At 41.9% G+C, this 12,963-nt stretch overlaps 1 protein-coding gene across 1 annotated transcript in view; it reads left to right on the top strand.

The window, feature by feature from the left end:
• The window catches only part of Itga8 (integrin subunit alpha 8), a 121,141-nt gene that overhangs the window by 87,068 nt on the left and 21,110 nt on the right, over window positions 1–12,963 (top strand). The window contains exons 24-27 of the mRNA XM_090318951.1: window positions 2,686–2,791; window positions 5,373–5,531; window positions 9,579–9,707; window positions 12,286–12,399. Of these exons, the coding sequence (XP_090175077.1) occupies window positions 2,686–2,791; window positions 5,373–5,531; window positions 9,579–9,707; window positions 12,286–12,399 (508 nt within the window). The remainder of the gene's footprint in view (window positions 1–2,685; window positions 2,792–5,372; window positions 5,532–9,578; window positions 9,708–12,285; window positions 12,400–12,963) is intronic.

Below are 12,963 nucleotides of genomic sequence, written 5' to 3'. Positions count from 1 at the left end.
CTCCACTACTTGCTTTCTATCAGCAACTCTTATAAACCCTGCATAATAATTAACTCTAAAGTCATCAATGCCTAAAAGACCAGTAGATGAGAAGCTGTGTAAAAATAGATAAACATAGATTGCCTGGAGAGAAAAAAAATGCCATTTTTACAATAGTTACTTTAGCACCAAGGCAACTCTTTCTCTTCTGTACCTCTACATGAGTCTGGTAATGGCTAATATAGCTTCAAGCATAAGCAGTCTGTGTCTTTTTCTTTCCATCATGCCCTTTAAGGAAGGTATCAACAAGCAATCCATTGAAGGGCAGGGAGAGAAAAGCAAAAGCTTGAAAAATCTCTGCAGGGGAAAGGAAATCAGAAGTGGAGTGTGTATGTTATCTTGCACAAATGTGGACTTCATTGATTTTGTTATTGTAATTGTGCTTCCTACAGAGCAACAACAACAACAATAATAGTAATAATAATAATAATAATAATAATAATAAAAAAAACTTGGCTAAAGATTGTCCATGCGTAATTTGGGACAGACACAATCTCTGGAGTTCCAGAATCCTGCTTTTGTACCTTTACCACAAATCCTGAGTGGCGCACGTTCCTCCATGGTGACTGGGAATCTCTAGAGAAAAGCTGCCATTACCACGGTCTTCTTATTGCTATCCCATGCAGGCCTGGTACCACTGAGGCTTCCACCAGTGGAGCCACAGTCGCATATTAGTCCACACTGGGCTTCTTTGATACAAGTGAGGGAATTGGCCCACAAGCTGTTGAAGATTAGACCGGTAGAAGATACTGGGCCAGAATAAGACTAAATGACACCTGGGCTTCAGAGCGCATGCTCAGAAGTGACCGTGCCATCCTTCTTAGGAGACTGACGTTTTACTGCAATGCTCCATAGTGTCTTTTCGGTTTTTGTTTTTTGTTTTTGTTTGCTCACATGAGCAGTTTTGATTTTTTTTGAACTTGGAAGTACTGGGGATTGAACTCGAGATCTTGCTAAGCAAGCATCCTTTCTGATTATTCTTTTTTTTTTCTGAATAGTGTCATCCTCCCTCATTCTCTCCCAGCACTTTTTATTTCACGGGTGTACCATTAGAGATATGTACAATCTATTTGAGTGTGTGCATGTGCACACACACACGTGTAAGAGTGTGTGTATTTACTGGCACTGGGGGTTGAACTCAGGGCCTTGCACTCTTGCTTGACTTTCTTAGCTCAAAGCTGGCACTCTACCACTTGAGCTATGCCTCTACTTCCTAAATATATGTACAATTTAGCAGCATCTTTTTGAGCTGTCCATTTTTAAAAACACTTCTCCAGCCTCTTCTGGAAAACGAGGCAGAGAAATTAATTTGACCAAAAGCATTTGACATATCCCAATCATTTGTAGTATTCAATCCCACATTGATATAGATGATAGAGATATAGTCAATGAGGCAATAGAGATATAGCCAACTTCTTGCTCTAAGGATAGATTAACACAATAATTTAATTATGTTCTCTGTTTTAGAAAGAAATTACCTTGGGGAAAAGAAGGAAGATAATACTTGATGTTGCTAGAATTCAATCAAGTGGCTAGCACTGTCTCTAAAAGGCATTTGAGACATGTCATTGTCCCAAGAGATATTTTCTGTTGCTGTTACTTTAAGATGATAGCCTGGAAATTTCTGTATGACTTTTTTACATAAAAATTTTTAGAAAGCATTGTTTGGGGATTTTACCTTTATTAAGGTTTATTAAAATGACAATTTGGTTTGTAATCTACTTTTAGCATGGAATAATGACAAATGCTGTATTTTCCATCCAGTGCCAGTTCTCTACAGGCATATTGCAGAAAAATATAGCCATAGATCAACTGAATATTCCACATACCCGAAAACACCATTAATTCCTCCCTCCCTATCTCCCTTGAGTTATTGATAAGATAACTCTAGGACTCATGCATGCTTTATTTGTTCATTGGCTCTGAGCCTGGCCTTGTAAGAAGCCTGACTGCACTGATAGGAAGCCAAAAAAAATCTAGGAAGAAGGATTTTGGAATGAAAATCTTTATCCGGAAACACAGCAGCCTAGTAGATCTACACACACACACACACACACACACACACACACACACACACACACACACACACACACACACACACAGAATCCCTACTTTTAATATGGTATCTATATATTTATACAGGATACACTGAAGAAAGGAAAGGGAAGGGAGGAAGGGGAGGGAAGGTGGAAAAGGGAAAGGGAGGGGAGGGGTAGAAGGAAATGGTGGAAAGGAAGGAGGGAGAAAAGATAAAAGGGAGTGAGGGGAGGAAGGAAAAAGGAAGGGAGGGAGGGAAGGAAGGAGGAAGAGAGGGAGGGAAGGAAGAAAGGAAAGAAGATGTGTGTTTAATTATTCATCTAAACTCGAGTGCCCTTTGCTCTGACTCCTAGTATCTAATACATGAGGTAGTAAATGTTGATCTCTGGACTAGAGATCAGTCACGTAGCCTACAAGGAGTGAAGGATTCAGACCCTCCACTCTCTGTTAGGCATTTTGCTGAATATCTCTCTCAGTGCTTTTCCACAGAGAGGATTTTCTCAAGTAAATCGAGTGCTCTGGTTCCTTCTGCTTTCGACATACCATACGTTAGTGAAGCCTTGCTGACCTGACCATCCCCGGTCATTAACACAACCCTCCCTATTCCAGCGTCTCCCATCCTCCACAGATTGTCCTGCCCATTCATAACTGGACACCAGAAGTCGAGCCCCACAAAGAGGAGGAAGTTGGACCACTGGTGGAACATATTTACGAGGTAGCTGTCTTCTATGGTATTTTATTATTATGTTCTTTACTAAGAAACAGTGCATAGCATCCCTATGGATCCTTACAGGCCGAGCATTGATTTGTGCTATTGTGATGCTGGACCAAGGTGAGGTGGAGAGGGGCGGGGCGGGTTCCCGTTAAAGACTGCAGATATAGTCAGTGCCTCCTTGTGAGAGAGCCCTTATATGCTCAGAGACTTTTTTTTTTTTTGGCCAGTCCTGGGCTTGGGCTCAGGGTCTGAGCCCTGTCCTTGGACTTTCTCAAGGCTAGCACTCTACCACTTGAGCCGCAGCATCACTTCCGGCTTTTTGCTCAGAGACTTTTTGTCTAGTAATGGTTCTTCTTTTCGTAATGCTCTTTATTTGCTCTCTTTCAATCTATGTGGAGAGGCTGTGCAGAGAAACAACTAGCTCCCCAGATTTCATTTTCACTTATCTTGAAAATTGCACCCATCTCTTAAACTGAGGGACACTCAGTAGAAGCAGCAGAGGTTTTATCAATTAAAACCTAAGTGCACTGAAAAATGTCCAGAGAATGAATAAGATGGATGCATGACAGATAAGAATAAGATAAGAGAAAAGAATAAGAAATGAATGAGATAAGAGAAATGATTTGTTGACCCATAATTAAAGTTTGTTTTGTTTTGTTTTGTCTGGGCCAGGCCTGGAGCTTGAACTTAAAACTTAGGTACTGTTTCACAGCATTTTTTTTGCTCAAGGCTAGTGCTCTATAATGTAAGCCACAGCTGCACTTCCAGCTTTTTGGTGGTTAATTGGAAACTCACAGACTTTATCTCCATCCTCAGATCAGCCTCCTGAATAGCCATGATTACAGGTGTGAGCCACTGATGCCCAACTACATTTAAGTTTTCTATACTCAAAGAACAATGTTCCATTTTTCAAGCTACTTGGGATGACAGTTCAAAGCCAGCCTGAGCAAAAGTTAGCCAGCCCCTAGTCTCATATGCAAACCAAGGGTGGTGGTACATACCTGTAGTCACAGCTGCTCAGGAGTTGGAGACAGAAGAATCACATTCTGAAGCAAAAGCACAAGACTCTGAAAATCAAAAGGACTAAGGCAGGACTCAAGTGCTGAAACACAGGCTGGCAGGATTCTTCTCTTACTACTCTGTGTAACTCATCTAATAATTCTTAATGTGACTTCCATCTCAAGCTATAAGGAACATAAAGAATGTTCTCTCAGGTTAGCAATGAAACCAGTTCCAAAATAATAAGCTGTTTCCATACTTGGAAAAGAAGCATCAGCACTTAATGCAATGTCCTATCATCTGCCCAACCAAAATCTGAGATGCAGGAGCGCTAGCCAATCAAAGCTTTGCCCTCACTCTTCTGAGAGCAAAAGAAGAGAGTAATCTAGTCCTGATGGCATTCAGACCAATAGCCTCACTGGAAAAATTTAAAACTTTCAAGGTAATTTATTAAATTTGTGTGCACCCAGCTTCTGCACAAGGTTGATAGAAACTTGAAAAGCTTTTTACCACCTCACACTCAATCATTCTCACTGTAGCTGGGCTCCTAACCTTAGCATGCACAAAGCATAAAAGTCAGCAGTAATCTCAGTAATGCCAAAGCATTCATCTAATAAACAAAGACAATAATGTGTTGTTTTATAGATGATCATTGTCAGAACTGTGGAGGAAAAGAAGGTCCTGGATTTCTAAATCAGTAATAAATTTAAATATGCTTAGTGTTTTGGACAAGATGCTTTGTGTTCTCTGAGCATGAGACCCACCCATGGGTTTACAGAGCTCTCCCCTTTGTGAAATGGGATCTTTCTTTCATTGGGATTTGCTGATTGAAACAGAAGTTTCACTCAGAAGGCGCACTCAGAATGGCCCTGGCACTTGATGAATGGCCATTTTTCCTAGAGGGTGAAAGAGAGTTTGTCACATATGGTTGCAATTGACAAGTCAGTAGTCAGGCAAGAGGAACACATTTCAGCATAAAGAATCTTAAATTTTGAGCGCATGTAATTAAGATTACATTTTTAGTGCTACCAAAGCATTCACCAAAATGCAAGATACACATTGCAATGATCAGACAGAGTTACTGCAGGTGAAATATCCCTCATCTGAAAAACAAAAATGGGCTGCAAAAGTCAAACCTTTTTGAGTACTGACCATAGTGGAAAATTCCATACTTAATCTCATGTGATGAGTGGGTCACAGACAAAACACAGGCACCCTAAAAAAAAAATCCCAAGATTTCCTACCAAGCATTGATGCATTTTTATGCTTAGTTTTGTGTCTCATTCCCAAATTATCTCCCCCCAAGATGTGTAGACTTGATGATCATTATTCAGAATGGTATCTCATGATGTAGGTGAAACTATACCAAAATCTAGAATCCAAAACACTTCCAGATACGATATATTCAATCTGTAGAATCCCCTCCTGGGCTTCTGGATGAAAGTGTTTTCTCTAAGCACCAGCACACCAGGCTTCGAGAGTGGCCCCTGTGCTTATTGGCTCTTTCTTTACTTTATGTGGAGTTAGCTTTCATCTCCTTAACTTGTGCCGTGCCATTTCATATGATGTCACTTGCTTACAGCTACACAACATTGGGCCTAGCGCCATCAGTGACACAGTCCTCGAGGTGGGCTGGCCGTTCTCTGCGAGGGATGAGTTTCTTCTCTACATCTTTCATGTCCAAGCTCTGGGACCTCTACGATGTCAAACAAATCCTGATATCAACCCACAGGATATAAAGGTAGGAGTCTGGTCTAATCAGATTGCAATGATCAGAACCCCATTACAGGAAACCAGAGAAGTCTAAGTCAGTGCTTCTCTGACTACTCAATGCCTTCTAGTCTCCTGGAGGCATGCTCAAATATAGGCAAAGGAGGGATGAGATGTTTCCCCTGTACCTATTCCAGTCTTCTGTCTGCACTACCAGTGTTTATAAACAGGAAGCTTAAATGTCCAAAAGGCCAATTCCATGGTTAGGATCCTAAGTTTACTAGGCATAGTGGTGTACACCTGTAATCCCAGCTACTTCCCTGGTGGATATCGGGGGACCATGGTCTGAACCACCATAACCTATCTCAAAAACAAACTCCAGCAGCCTGGGGCTGGGAGGTTATGCCTGCCATCAGAGCTACTCAGGAGGCTGAAATCCAAAGATCAAGATTCGAAGCAAGTCTGCCCAGACAAACCCAAGAGATTCTTGTCTCCAGAGACCCAGCAGAAAGTCAGAACTGAAGGTCTGCTCAAATAATGCCATGCCAACCTCAAGCAAAAAAAAAAATCCAAATAAATAAATAAATAAAAGTCCAAATATGGCTCCAGTTGCTTCTGAGAAGGAAAGAAGGGAATGAGGATAAGCCCTCAAAAATGGCATATTTGTATGAACATAAGCGTAGTCAGACGTTGGCTTAGAGGACCAGTTATGCAGAACACAGTAGCCTGCAAGGATTGAGTGCCCCTTGTATAAAGTCAGACTTCCTGAAGTTCTGATTGGGCCGTGACAGGCCACAGGTCTGCCTCCACCCTGATGTTCACCCACTCGGAAAGGCTCTCTTTTCCAATCCCACGTGTGCCTCTGTTCAGAGACAGAAAGAATCAAAGAAGCCTCAATAGTCAAGGGCTTACTGAGAGAAGCAATAAAGAAAGACACTTGTCTAGCATAAAATCATTGAGAAAACTTCCTTCCTGAGCTTCCTCCACCCCAGTTGCTTCTTTCTTTGCCCTACATTGAGATGATGATAACATCTTCAAAGATAGTCACTTATTATAAAATAAGGTCTCTGAATGCTCATGTAGAACACTTTGTAGTTCAAATCATCAGCGTATGTAACATGGACGATATTTCACACACAGATTCTTGAAGCCCACAGTGGTGCAGAAGTCTTCACACTGCTCTTAAGTGTAAAGTTTAACTTATACCGGACACTGTTTACATATGTTTTGTATATATTGTGTAACTTGTTTGGTATATACCATGTTGGCTGTGAGGATTTTTCCCCCTTTTGGGTCAATTTCACAATCACCTGTCATAAGAAACCTCCAAGGCAAGTTTCTAAGGTGGAGGCCCTTTCACAGCTCTCCCACATTTTCCTCTGCAGCTGCACAGATAAGCTCTTTGCAGCTAAATCTCTTTCCCTTGAGTTCAGACACATTTTCTAGTCAATTTTTCCCTACCTTGTGTGTTCTCACTTTTTGCTCACCACTGACTGAAAACTTCTTCCTCTGCTGCCTCTTCCCAACCCTCTCACAGATTTTTAAAAAAAAAATTTTTTTAGGCTTGGTTTGGTTTGGGGTTTTGTTAGAAACAAGATCTTACTATGTAGTTCAGATTGGATTCAAAAAACTTTCCATCTCTGCTTCCAAAGTACTGGGATTACAGGCATGGACCACCATGCTCTCTCACACACTTGGACTTCTTTTAAAAGGAAAAGAGAGAGGGAAGGAAGAGATGAATGGATGGATGGATGGATGGATGGATGGAGAGAAGCAAGAAAGGAGGATGGGGGAAAGGAAGGAAGGGAGAGAAGGAGGGAGGGAGAGAGGGGGGAGCTTGCTTATGAAAAGGGAACTATCCAGATTTCCTTAGAAGCATTTCCTAGTCCACGTAGTCCAAGGAACTGGTGTCATCAACTTAAAGTTTGTGAAGTGTCCCAGGTAGCCCCTCAGAGGCTCTACAAAGCTTCCACACACTCTCATTTCCCTCTCCTTAGACCTACTCTCACCTAGATATCAGCATTGGATATCATGGACTGAATATAGCATAATTTGGGGTTTTTTTAAAATCACTTATGGCCATAGCCCTGAATATTATTTTTTGTTGTTTTTACAAGTACACCATTTTATGGCATCAAACTATTTTGAGGTTTAAGTAGGATTTTGTGGACTGGCTTGAGAACTGAGCTACCATTTAAAATACCATTTCTAAAGAGAACTACATTCTACATGCCAAATATCTAGCCCAAACCCTCCTGAAATCCAACCCATCTCCAAACAGACGATGTGTTCCAAATGCAACATAGACCTCAGTGTCTTCTCACACAAACCTCAAAGGCTAATAACCCTGACTGTAACATGGTGTGCTTTTTTATAACGGAAACAGATAGTGATTAATTAATCCAATAAGTGACCCTTAGGTCTTCTCCAAGTCTGAGGAGGGGATAATGACTGTGTTGTAAATCACCATCTGATTATTCTTACCTGTGGCTTCTTTGGGAAATAGTGGGCAAATGCCCACACCCACATCCACCCCAGTCGTGTCTCCAATATGAAGCATCGGTCATGAAGCTGGGAAGGAGGAAGGATGGCCACACAGGCAGATATGTTTTTATAGTTAAGAGCCTGCCTCACTGTGGGCTTCATGGGGATTCATTCAGCTTCCTTTGTTCATTGTCCAAACTTCAGATCTGAGAGTAGGCAGAAGTATGGAGAGTAACCAGAGTTCAGAGAGCACTCCACACACCCGCATTTTCCCAGCTGATGAAATCGAGTCCTTCTGAGGTCATTTTCCTCCTCCTGTCACTCTGGCCTCCCATTGAAAACGTTTGGCATTCTGTTCCACCAGGGGGGCTTCTACCTTGTCTGATTTGGCCACCATCGTCTACCATCTTAGAACATAGGCAGAAATCTCTGTGAAAGGTTTTGCTGTGGGCATCATGCCCCAGGTTCAAATGAGAGGATTTTTAGTGTCATCAATTTCTATGCTTTCTACCACCTACCACATGTTGCCAACATTCAACTGTCAGTAGCATTCAGACCAACCCATTAAATCTAATTTGTTCCAGATCCTTATTGGAATAAAAATTTTAAAGTACTTCTCAAGGACACTAAAGGCAGTGGAATAATGATCTATTTGGTTATTTTGGTAGACTTCATCCTGAGGTTTGGAGAGTCCTTCAAACAGGCTACGATATTTAGATAAGATGAGGTTGAAAAGGAAACGGCAAGGCTGGAACCAAAAGTTTCCTCAAGAGTAAAAGACTTGTTTTGCAGTTGCCTAGTGTGAGATGCCAAGAGAAAAGGTTTATGCAAGGTGAAACCTTATCTAGGAGGGGAACACAGGATGCTCACGTGTAACCAGCTTTAGGATCACAGGTCAGTCTCGAACTAACTTCGAGAAAGAAGAATCCCAGGGTAAAAACTATGTGAACTAGACCAGGACCTGGACTAGGAAGCACCTAAGAGAAGGTCAGCAATGTTTCCAGGCATCTTCCTTACTTCCCTTACTTTCTTCTTCCTCTTCTCATCCCACAGAAGTCCAAATTGTACAACCACAGGCAACAAAACACAAAATCAGTTCATTTGTCAAGTATTTCTTTCCTGGGAATAGTTTGGTTTTTGTTTGTTTGTTTTTTAAGAGCCAACTGTGCCCCCGTAGACAGTGGCTTGGCAAATTTGCATACTTTGTCTTATCCTTAAGAGAACTTTTTTTTTTTATTTCTAACTGCCTGTCTACTGGTTCTCATTAATTCAAAATGCGTGGACATTTGTCAGTTTCTAAACAGCATCTCTTATTCATCCTCTCTCCCTTCTTCCCTCATATACATACAGCCCACTGTTCAATGAAAGGAAAGGACTAGAATTAGAACTCATTCCTGAAAAGCCAGCACCCCATGCTCTGGGTTTATAGGGGGGATTTCATTCTGCTTCATACCGGATCTTTACACTGGAGGAGAAACAGGCTTTTTCTGTGTGGCTCTAATTCAACTGGGGGGAAATGGCATAGAGCTCACACGAATGATAAGATGTCCACTGTGAAAGCAATGAGGTGATACCCCCTGATCCCTTCTTTCAGCCTGCCCCCTCCCTGGAGGACACCCCGGAACTCAGTGCCTTCTTGAGAAACTCTACTATCCCTCATCTCGTCCGAAAGCGGGAGGTGCCAGCAGCCCAGCTCCACAGACAGAGCCCCGCAAAAGTCCTGGTGAGTGTTCCTCACAGACTCAGAACCCAGGCTGGGAAATGGCATTCCATGAATTCCCACAGAACAGCGCGGTGTTCGCTTCAAGTCTGCTTTTCAGTCTCTTCTGATGGTCAGATCTGCCTGAGAATTGGGGACGGGCCACATTGCAAGAAACAAAATGGATTTCCTGTAAGGCTCCAGGAGTATTTGTGGTGATTACCCATTCGCTGCCCTTCAATCTTCAGTGGAGACTACTTTAAACAATTAGGGGTGAACACACAAAAATGTGGCATTAGCCCATTTCTGTAGCATGAAGGATGAGTGTTTAGCCATCCACAGGCCCTGAGCCAGTGGGCTTGAAGTGAACTCAGTTATACTCTCTAGGCAGCCACTCTGTCCTTTTCAGTCACACCGCTAGCCTTCTTTGGTGTTGTTTATTTTTAAGGAGGGTCCTGGCCTGGACTATGAGCTTCCTGTTTGTTTTCCTATGTCACTGGGAATGGCAGGCACACGCCACTGTACCCATCCATTGGTTGAGATGGAGTCTCAGAAAACTTCTTTTAGCATAGATTGGCCTTGAACTTTGATTTCCCCGGTCTTTACCTGCTAAGTAAATTTTAACTTCCAGATATCACAGAAATGTACCTAATTGCTGATGACTGTTCAAGGCAACACTTGATTTCCACATCTGATTTTAACTTCTATTTTTAGCCTCGTTTTCCCCTTACTCGCTGAAAAACCCTATACTCCCTCCCCCAGCCCGCCCCACCCCCAGCCAACATCCTGGAGTTGAGGCAGCTTTGGATAGGGAATGATTATGCCAAGTTTATTCTGAAGTCTAAAGCTCAGTAAGACCTCCCACAGTTTTTGTTTGATTGAAAACAACTTAGTGAATCACATTACTGATTAGGAATTTGGAAGTGCAAAATGCCAACATCCTGTTTGGAGATCATAATTCCCAATTTGCATTTTAGACATTCGCATCTCTAACATGGAGGTGCAGTTCTCCTCCATGGAAGAATATCTTGGCATTTCTTATCTTCAGCCCCTCCGCTGCTTTCCTCGTTGTCAGTTCCATCTCCTCCTCTCCAAACGTTTACGTCTCCTCTTTCCCTGCTCAGCTTCTGTCTTTCTTCATTTCTCTTCAGCGTTTGATAATGTTGGCCTCATACTCAAACTATTGCATCTCTTGGCTTAGCCACAAACTTTCTCACCCACCTTTGATAATCCATGTCTTAGAATTTTTCATGGGCATCCCTTCCATCTGCAGCCTTCTCTTCTCTCCTTTCTTCTCTCCCCTCCTATTTCCTCCCTTTCCCTCCCCTCTCCTCTGTTCTCTCTTCCCCTCTTTCCTTTCTTCCTCTCCCCTCTCCTCTCCTCTCATCCCTTCTCATTTCTCTTCTCTTTCTCCTCTCCTCTCTTCCCTTTTCTTCTCTCTTCTCTCCCCTTCTTCTCTGTCATCTCCCCTTTTCTCCTCCCTTCTTTCCCTTCCTCCTCTCTCTTCTTATCATTTTGTTCCTCCTCTCTTCTCTTCCTCCTCCTCTTTTTCCTTTTCTCAACTCCTCATATCTCCTCTGCTCTTCTCTTTCCTCATCTCTCCTCCCTTTTCTCCTCTCCTTACCTCCTCTCCTCATCTCAACTCTCCTTATCTCTTCTCTCATCTCTCCTCTCCTTACTTCTCCTCATCTCTTGTCTCCTCTCCTATCAATTTTACTCCTTCAGGAAAAGTTCTTGCATGACTGTCTCTCCAGCACAATTAGAAAAAACATTTTCTGCACAAAACAAATAAGATAGATTCTGACGTTTCCATACCAGAATCAGAAAACCTGATTTGGTAGGCCAAATGTCATCATATTGAATAATTTCCAGGATCATGTATTGCATGAATTACTTGTTGCAAAGGAAAACAGCTGGACCGTTTAAAAACAGCTTACTGTGTGGAGCTCTCAGAAAGACCTGTATCATAGCAGGATGTAGGCTGACATAGAAAAGAATATTTTGGAAGTAATGTTTCTACATGATTATACAGACTCTGGGGTTTCTGCTGCAACCTTTCCAGACCTGCTCAATTCAGGAACAGATATAGTTACTGTCTATAAGACGTATTTGCCCATGAAACAAAAAAAACCACTCAATCCTGCAGGAAGATGGCTTAAGTGCATATGTTTTCTGCTATATTTTAAGCTATGCTTTTCTTTGATTGCTCACTTGGGTTTTTTTGTTGGTGTGTGTGTGTGAGTGTGTGTGTGTGTGTGTGTGTGTGTGTGTGGCACTAGGGTTTTGAAATCAAATCTTTGTACTTGCTTAGAAAGTACTCTACCATTTGAGCCATGTCCCCCCTGCCCCATTCTTTTGCTTCTAGTCTGTTCTTCAGGTAAGATCTCTACCTTTTGCCCAGGCCAGTCTTAGAATTACAAGCAGGAATTACAAGAAGAAACTTCATGCTCAGGTTAATTTATTCTTCCTTTAAATTAAACTGTACTGAATTTGCACATAAGGCACTTCTGAAGTAAGAAAGCGTAAATAAACTGCCTTCCATTTTATCCCTTGGGACCATTTGAAGATCCTTACATGTGGCCACTGCTGCACTGTCTTTCAGAACTGCACAAACATTGAGTGTTTGCAAATCTCTTGCTCAGTGGGACGATTAGGAGGAGGAGAAAGTGCAGTCCTAAAGATCAGATCTCGACTCTGGGCCCACACATTCCTCCAGGTAAGAGAAGATTCCACACACCATGTGCCCAGAACCTCTTCTCAAAAGTTCAGCCAGAAACCATTTTAAGGCATTTGAATTAAAATTAAGAAATTTTACTTCACTGTTTCTTTATTTACTTACTTAATTACTATCTGAAGCAATTCTGGAATTTCACCTCGGGGCCTCACGCTTGCTAGGCAAGTGCTTTACCATTTGAGTCAGGCCCTCAGTTCATTTTGTTCTAGTTAATTTTCAGTTAGGGTTTCCTGCTTTGGGCAGTTGCCAACTTGTTATTATAATCTTCCTGCCTCTTTTTCCCTTGTGGCACTGGTTTTCATTTGAAATTGTTCACTTTTCATTTTGTATTGTTATACCTTTTCCATGTATGACAGCACTCCAGCTTAAATTCAGAGTCTTTCCCTTAGCATTTTTGCTCAAAGTTAGCACTCTTCCACTTGAGCCATAGAGCTCCACTACAGCTTTAAGAAGAAATGAGTTAGCTATATTACCATAGAAGATATATTAACATAGATGAATCTCAGGACCAACATAATATTGAGCTTGAAATTAAAGTATGAGCCA

The sequence above is a fragment of the Megascapheus bottae genome, chromosome 26 (assembly GCF_031878675.1).
Source record: "Megascapheus bottae isolate mThoBot1 chromosome 26, mThoBot2.hap1, whole genome shotgun sequence".
Classification (NCBI taxonomy): Eukaryota; Metazoa; Chordata; class Mammalia; order Rodentia; family Geomyidae; genus Megascapheus; species Megascapheus bottae.
The sequence above is the reverse complement of the archived record's forward strand: the minus strand, read 5'-3'. Positions and strand labels throughout refer to the sequence as shown.